Source organism: Rhinopithecus bieti, unplaced genomic scaffold, assembly GCF_001698545.2.
Source record: "Rhinopithecus bieti isolate Rb0 unplaced genomic scaffold, ASM169854v2 scaffold_36008, whole genome shotgun sequence".
Classification (NCBI taxonomy): Eukaryota; Metazoa; Chordata; class Mammalia; order Primates; family Cercopithecidae; genus Rhinopithecus; species Rhinopithecus bieti.
Genome location: NW_016816204.1, coordinates 740,469 through 748,177, shown reverse-complemented (window position 1 = coordinate 748,177; position 7,709 = coordinate 740,469). Strand labels below are relative to the sequence as shown.

The 7,709-nt window shown below is 49.1% G+C and overlaps 2 protein-coding genes across 10 annotated transcripts in view; both read left to right on the top strand.

Annotated features, from left to right (window-relative positions):
* The first annotated feature begins 232 nt into the window (after nt 1–232).
* CHCHD1 (coiled-coil-helix-coiled-coil-helix domain containing 1) lies at nt 233–1,828 on the top strand. Its single transcript, XM_017854518.1, has 3 exons — nt 233–387; nt 511–629; nt 1,258–1,828. Exons 1-3 carry the CDS (start codon nt 264–266, stop codon nt 1,357–1,359), a joined length of 345 nt encoding a protein of 114 aa, XP_017710007.1. The 5' UTR covers nt 233–263; the 3' UTR covers nt 1,360–1,828.
* Nucleotides 1,829–4,308: 2,480 nt separating this feature from the next.
* The window catches only part of ZSWIM8 (zinc finger SWIM-type containing 8), a 16,382-nt gene continuing 12,981 nt past the window's right edge, over nt 4,309–7,709 (top strand). For 3 of the 9 annotated variants that reach the window (XM_017854605.1, XM_017854604.1, XM_017854603.1), the window contains exons 1-2: nt 4,309–4,833; nt 7,405–7,558. In XM_017854605.1, coding sequence (XP_017710094.1) covers nt 4,626–4,833; nt 7,405–7,558 — 362 coding nt within the window. In that variant the 5' untranslated portion in view covers nt 4,309–4,625. The remainder of the gene's footprint in view (nt 4,834–7,404; nt 7,559–7,709) is intronic. The other 6 variants (XM_017854606.1, XM_017854608.1, XM_017854607.1 and 3 more) reach the window with 3 other exon arrangements.

Below are 7,709 nucleotides of genomic sequence, written 5' to 3'. Positions count from 1 at the left end.
CCCCCAGACTTCGGGGCCCGGAGCCCATCAAGGAGAAGCCTCAGTCGGCGTACGAACCCAGAGTCTCCTCCTAATCTGCTGACGAGTAGGAACCCGCCGCTGTTCGAACCCAGCATCGCCGCAGCCCCGGCCAAATAAAAGAAAGAAGTGGCCGCCAGCAAGCCACTGAGCCTTCCCAGAGCTCCGCGCTGATTCGTCGAGCCCGTAGGGATCTCGCGAGGTCACGCACGGAACCGCAAAGCCTGCCGGGAGCTGGGTGTGCGATGGCGACACCCAGCCTGCGGGGTCGCCTGGCGCGGTTTGGGAACCCTCGGAAGCCTGTGCTGAAGCCCAATAAACCTCTTATTCTAGCTAACCGCGTCGGGGAGCGTCGCCGGGAGAAGGGCGGTGAGCAGTCGGAGTCAGGAGGGCCCCGGAGCGGAAGCCGGAGCATGAGCAGGGGCGGGTGGGTAGGAAGGCAGGAAGGTGGGTCTTCTTGTGACTGAAGGTCCCCCGGATCTGCCCCTCCAGAGGCGACTTGCATCACGGAGATGGCGGTGATGATGGCTTGCTGGAAGCAGAATGAATTCCGCGACTATGCGTGCAGAAAAGAGATCCAGGGCTTCCTCGATTGTGCCGCGAGGGCTCAGGTGACCGATGGCTCCTGGGGTGCTTTCTCAGGAAAAGAATGGGGGAGATACAAGTAATGATTCTCCCTGCCTTTTGCTAGGAAAGGCCCTTTCATTCATTTGGGAGGTATATTATTCATGCCAAAGTGGGAAAGATTACAGTGTTGAAGGCTGTGTGATCTTGACGGATTTACTCATTGCTCTGAACTTTACCATTACTATACGTAAAATGAGGCTAATACCACTTTAAAGAATGTTGTGACTGTCAGATGAAGTAATGAATGGGAAAACCATTTTGAAAAATGTATATCGCTGCTCAAGTAGACATTATTGTCTGAAATAGAACTAAAGAGACTAAAACTAAATAATGACAATTGTTTGGTTTCCAGCCTAGGCTTAATTGCTAGCAGAGATAGTAGCTTCTGAGCATAGCCTCATTTGTAGGTCCCAACGCCCTTTTGTTGAAAAGTGGCTGACATAGATCTCTCCAGGCTGGTTAACATCTTCATGTGCTTTAGGGCATTGTGAGAACTATGGGCCTAGGTCAGGACAAACTTGATTTATTGATTGATTTTTTGGGTCAGATCTTAAAAGTCTGCACTAGACACACTGTAGAGCTGTCATTCTTGTATTTGTTCTGTGTTTTCAGGAAGCCCAAAAGATGAGATCAATACGAGAGTCTGGGAGTTTACCTCCAAATAAATTGAATAAATTGTTACAGAGGTTTCCTAACAAACCTCACCTCAGCTGAAAATGGACAAGTATTTTCAATGACTGAAATATAGCTTCTGACAACTATGCGGAGGCATTTTACAGACATTGGCATTGCCATGCCCTCTTTGGAGGGTAGAAGAGACAAAACACTTTTTTCACCCTTTGGAATCATAGTATGGGTAGAAGTTATGATTTATCTTGAAATAAAATCATCTGAAGAGCACTTGGCCTTTTGTTGTGAATTAGGTACTCTCTTCATTCTTGAACCCTGTTTCCTCCCCTAGACCCTGGAAATTCTTTCCTTCCTGATTTGCCCTAGGAGCAGGACAAATCCCGTTGTCTTTCCCTGCATTTGAAGTCTTTCACACCATTTAGTACCCTTGCCTTTGGATGCAGTAAGGAAGTTGAAGTTTGCTATCGTCTGTAAATACTTAGTGATTGCCTATTTTGTGCATAGTCCCTGCAAGGTGCTCTCTAAATAATCAAGTTAACAAACTCGTGACCTAGAGGTTCTGCAGATGTGTTTTATGTGACCCATGCAGTTAAAAAAAAAGTTTTAAAATTAGCTGGTCGCGTTCAAAAATAGGAAAAAAAGTCATTAAAATTTCACATTTTAGCTTTATTTATTTGTTTATTTAAGACGGAGTCTCGCTCTGTTGCCCAGGCTGAAGTGCCGTGGCGCTATCTCAGCTCACCGCAACCTCCGCCTCCCAGGTTCAAGTGATTCTCCTGCCTCAGCTTTCCGAGTAGCTAGGATTACAGGCACCGGCCATCATGACGGGCTAATTTTTGTATTTTCAAAAACATGGTGACAGAGTTTCACCATGTTGGCCAGGCTGGTCTTGAACTCCTGACCTCAAGTACCACCCGTCTTGGCCTCCCAAAGTGCTGGGATTACAGGCGTGAGTCACCGTGCCCGGCCACTCATTTTTTTTAATAAAAAAAATTAAAAGCTCTGGCAGCCCTATTTTCTTATTTCCACCTGGCAATAATTAGGTAGAGCTGATTATCATTTGTCTGCATTCTCCAGTGACCTCACTACTGGACTCTGCAAAATGGTGAAACAGAATTAACAGTTGTCTACTTTATTACCTGTTTACTTCTCTCAAGTTATCTGCCTAGTTGCTGAAGGCATTCACTTTTGTGATTCCCCTGATATTAGGAAAAACTGCATAACATTTTATGTATACTCTGCCCTTTCAGGCATAATTGAGTTAGCTTTTTAATGTACTTTACAGCATTAAATGTGGGACAAACATCAGTGGTGCTTTTAATGCAGCAATGGGATAATTATTAAGGTAAGAGGCCGGGCGCGGTGGCTCAAGCCTGTAATCCCAGCACTTTGGGAGGCCGAGACAGGCGGATCACGAGGTCAGGAGATCGAGACCATCCTGGCTAATACGGTGAAACCCCGTCTCTACTAAAAAATACAAAAAACTAGCCAGGTGAGGTGGCGGGCGCCTGTAGTCCCAGCTACTTGGGAGGCTGAGGCAGGAGAATGGCGTAAACCTGGGGGGCGGAGCTTGCAGTGAGCTGAGATCCGGCCACTGCACTCCAGCCTGGGCGACACAGCGAGACTCCGTCTCAAAAAAAAAAAAAAAAAAAAAAAAAAAAAATTAAGGTAAGAAGGGGTCTTGCCTCCCTGATCCACTGACAGTTGTCTCTTCCCACATTCTTCATACCCCCAGGTAGAGCCCTGGGCAAGTGTCCAGTTCCACAGGATGAGCCTTTTAGCTATAGGAAGAAGCTCAGTGCCTACGCACTTTGGACTAGGCTTAGGAGTTTGTTTTTGTTTTTGTTTTGAGATGGAGTGTCGCTCTGTCGTCCAGGCTGGAATGCAGTGGCGCGATCTTGGATCACTGCAAGCTCCGCCTCCAGGGTTCACACCATTCTCCTGCTTCAGCCTCCCGAGTAGCTGGGACTACAGGCGCCCGCCACCATGCCCAGTTAATTCTTTGTAGTTTTAGTAGAGACGGGGTTTCACGGTCTTAGCCAGGATGGTCTCAATCTCCTGACCTCGTGATCCGCCGACCTCAGCCTCCCAAAGGGCTGGGATTACAGGCGTGAGCCACCGCGCCCGGCCTTAGGAGTTCTTAACCTACGTCAATAGACTCCACTTAAGACGTCTGTGAACTTGGGGGAAAATTTGTATTTTTAACTACAACTGAAATTTAGCATTTCAGTCAGGGCTATAGAAAACAAACCACAGTAACATTATCAAAACCCATATGAAATCACGGTATTTTCATATCATGTTACAGTTGGTTATAAATATCTCAAAAAGCATTTATACTCATGACCAGCTTCAAAATTATGATAGTTACTACACTGCCTCCTAGATCTTGTCATTTAATGTGTAAATAAACGAGCATTATTACGTTACAAATTTGTTCTATTAATAGTTTAATAATTGTATTTAAACAACTGGTTTCCTTTGTAATTCTTGGTATTTTGTGCATTTGTAAACAATCTGAGAAGGGGGTCCAGAAACCTGCCTAGACTGCTAAAGGGTCCATGGCACAAAAAAAGGTTGAGTTAGTAGACCCAAAGGCCTTATGGACAAACAGTACAACCATTTCCTGAAATCAAATGGATTCTTTTCTGATGTTTCCCCAATTAGACCCTATAAAAAGGTCGGCTGGATTGCAGACTTCTGGACTACGATTCCCAGAAGGTGGTGCGGCCCTGGGGCCTATCCAGAGTTAAGACAATAACTCCATCCAATAGTTCCTGTCCTCTCCTGACAGCCTACGATTCCCAACATGCATAGCGGCTGTTTATTCCTTGGGGACTTTATGGACTCCGAGTTATTGCTGGGATCTGTAGTTGCTTCGTATAACATTAGGGGCTGGCTTCCTCTTACAGCGTCTGAGGGTGGGCTCGAGAGAAAAAAAGCAAATGCAGCAATTAAATAAACGTGTCCCCTACATCCGCCCGTACCCGATCCGGATCCCGAGCGCGCGAGGGCGGAAGTGGTGGCGGCCCGCGCGGCCGGAAGTCCGGATCAGCTGATGGGGGAGGCGGCTCCGCAGCCGCCTAGAGGCCCCAGCCGCCTAGCGCTTCGTCCCGGCCTTAAGTCTCGGAGACTGGCCAAGATCACGGCTTGCACCTCGCTGTTGGGCGAGGCCCGGTTCCGTCTCTTTCCCAGGCCTGAGATTCTCGCCCGGCACGGCCGCCCTGAGCGCCCCGGCCACCCCCAGCCCCGGCTCGCCCCTCAGGCCCCGGGCCTCCCCTCAACCCCCGGCCGGCGGCCCAGGCCCCGGATCCGCGGGGGGGGACCCGGCTCCGGGGGGTGCGGGCCCCATGGAGCTGATGTTTGCGGAATGGGAGGACGGAGAGCGCTTCTCATTCGAGGATTCGGACCGTTTTGAGGAGGATTCGCTCTGTTCCTTCATCTCCGAGGCCGAGAGCCTCTGCCAGAACTGGCGGGGATGGCGCAAACAGTCAGCGGGGCCCAATTCCCCCACTGGCGGCGGTGGCGGAGGTGGCAGTGGCGGTACCAGAATGCGAGGTGAGAGTGAGCTGGGGGGAGGAGGAGCGGCAGGCCCTGCTTGGGCCTCGCTCGGGAGCTGTCCGGGACCAGGAGCTGTCCCCGACCGAGAGCTCCCTTCAGCCAGGGGAAGAGCGGGGAGCTGTCCCCGGCCGGGAGCTGTCACCGACTGGGAGCTGTCCCAAGCTTAGAACAGACTTTAGAACTCGCTTTTCTGGCTTTCCTGGGGTGGGCTGGCTTCTCCACACCTGTGTGTGTGTGTGTGTGTGTGTGTGTGTGTGTGTGCGCGCGCGCGCGCGCGCGCTGTGGCAGGGAGATCCTGTGGACAGAAAGTAAATCGTTCGTCACTCCTTTGCCTCAGAGATGGGATAAAGGAGAAGAATCTTGTCTTTGACTTGGGAATACTTAACTGAGTTCAGTCTAAAGCATACCGGAAAGTAGACAGAAGAGAATGTTGGTAGGGGGCTGATTGTGAAGAAGTGACCACTTGTGGCGTGTCACCGCATTGCAAAATGCATTGGGAGCTTCTTGCTTTGGAGTGATGATCTCTGATCCCAGAAGCACCAAGAAGGGATCCCACCCAGAGGAAAGTAGAGGTGAACTGGCCTGCCAGAGATTCCATAGTTCATAGGTTTAGATCATAGGCTTTGTTTGCTTCTGGCCATGTCAAACATCTGTCAGAAGCCAAGGCTGGGACTTGCCTGCTGTGCCTTCCTCATGGCACAGTTTTTGTCCTGGTCCTCAGTGGAAGCTGGCTTTTTTCAGCAGTTGAGTTTAATTTGTGTGATTCTACTCAGGCCTTTCCAAGAGTCTCGTTTTCCAAACTGGCTTGTGGAGATTTCTGGTGCTCTTTTGGGACACGGAGAAATTTACATACATCACTTCTTTTTTTTTGAGACGGAGTTTTGCTCTTGTTGCCCAGGCTGGAGTGCAATGGCACGATCTCGGCTCACCACAACTTCCGCCTCCCCAGTTCAAGCAATTCTCCTGCCTCAGCCTCCCGAGTAGCTGGGATTACAGGCATGTGCCACCATGCCCGGCTCATTTTTGTATTTTTAGTAGAGATGGGGTTTCTCCATGTTGGTCAGGCTGGTCTTGAACTCCCAGCCTTAGGTGATCTGCCCGCGTCGGCCTCCCAAAGTGCTAGGATTACAGGCGTGAGCCACTGCGCCTGGCACATGTATCACTTTTTAGGAGTGGCGGAGTGGTGACATTCAGCTTCAGTTAGAGAATATGTCCTGTGTACACACACACAAACACACACAGATCATAGGCAGTTTTACCGTGGGTCTTCTGTGACCTTCCGGCTTCTTTCATGTTTGAGTATGTGGGTAGTATTGGGGCTTAGTGCTCCCACACTTTGAGGGAAGTAACTGAAGTCATGGTGATGAAGATTGTTAACATATTGGTATCTTCCTGGTTAGGTTAAAATCTGGGAAAATGTGCCATATTACCCCAGTCCCCCCACTTCAGTCACTCACTTGCAAAATAAAGGGGTTGGCTGGGTGCGATGGCTCATGCCTGTAATCCCAGTACTTTGGGAGGCCGAGTTGGGTGAATCACTTGTGGTCAGGAGTTTGAGACCAGTTTGGCCAACATGATGAAACCCCATCTCTTCTAAACATACAAAAGATTCGCTGGGTGTGGTGGCACCCGCTTGTAATCTTAGCTACTTGGGAGTCTGAGGTGGGAGGAAAGTTGGAACCCAGGAGGCGAACGTTGTGGTGAGCCAAGATGGCACCAGTGCACGCCAGCCTGGGTGACAGAGTGAGATTTCATCTCAAAATAAATAAAAAATAAATAAATAAAGGGGTCAACTTTTAAAAAAGGTTCTTTTAATTCTATGATTTTCTGATCTATCTTTTAATGTGACTGGCAATTTTGTAAGATGTACAGTTTGTCCTATTATCCCTACTTTTTGATTAAAACACTGTGGAAAACCTTGAGTGGTAACTTTATCTTAGTCCAGGTGATTCCAGTTGCAGCAGCAGCTAGGTCCCCTGCGATAACTCTCTCCCCTTGTGGGTTTCCAGTGTGGGAAGTCATCATTTAGGTATGACACAAGTGGTCCGGCCTCTCGTGCTTCTTGAGATCCCGTCCAGGCTCTGGTCTATCTTTTCTCCTTAGCTGGAGGCCTACAGTCATCTAGAGTAAAAGAGATGGTAAAAAAAAAAAAAAAAAGCAATTGGAGGCAAGAATGCCAGAGGAGAGACATTAACAATGTAATTTGAATTTAAAATGTTCGTGGAATATGGGAAATTCAATGCTGAGCCATGTGAGCAGGGTTACTTGCTAGGGTCCTGGAACACACCTCTCTGGCCAGGTGTTTCTTAAGATATCTCTGGTATCTTCTGTTCTAGACCTTAGGTGTAGCCGGCTGTGGGCTGGGGATTGTCCAGCTCCCCTTTCCCATATGGAGCCTTAAGGGTTAGTGTATCCTGTAGGGGGATCCCTAGGACTTTCATTCAGGTCTCCTCTTTCTATCATAGTGAAGGTGAGGCCCAGGATGTGGCACTGGCATGACTGCCAAGAAACCATGGCCCTTTTCATTTCCTATTCTCTTTCCCCTGATCCCAACCATTGTGTGCAAAGATGGACTGGTGATTCCACTGGTGGAGCTGTCAGCAAAGCAGGTGGCATTTCACATCCCATTTGAAGTGGTGGAGAAAGTTTACCCACCGGTGCCTGAGCAGCTACAGCTCCGAATTGCTTTTTGGAGCTTCCCTGAGAATGAAGAGGACATTCGGTGAGGCCAAAGGACTGATGGTGGGAAGTGGGTTCCTGATACTCCATACTGTCTGCTGGGTTTCCCATAGAACAAAGGAGACATTGTATTTGGGGCAGTGGTGAGAGGAAGACAAGGGAGGGATTGCCTGGGATTCCCCCCCTGCCCGCCA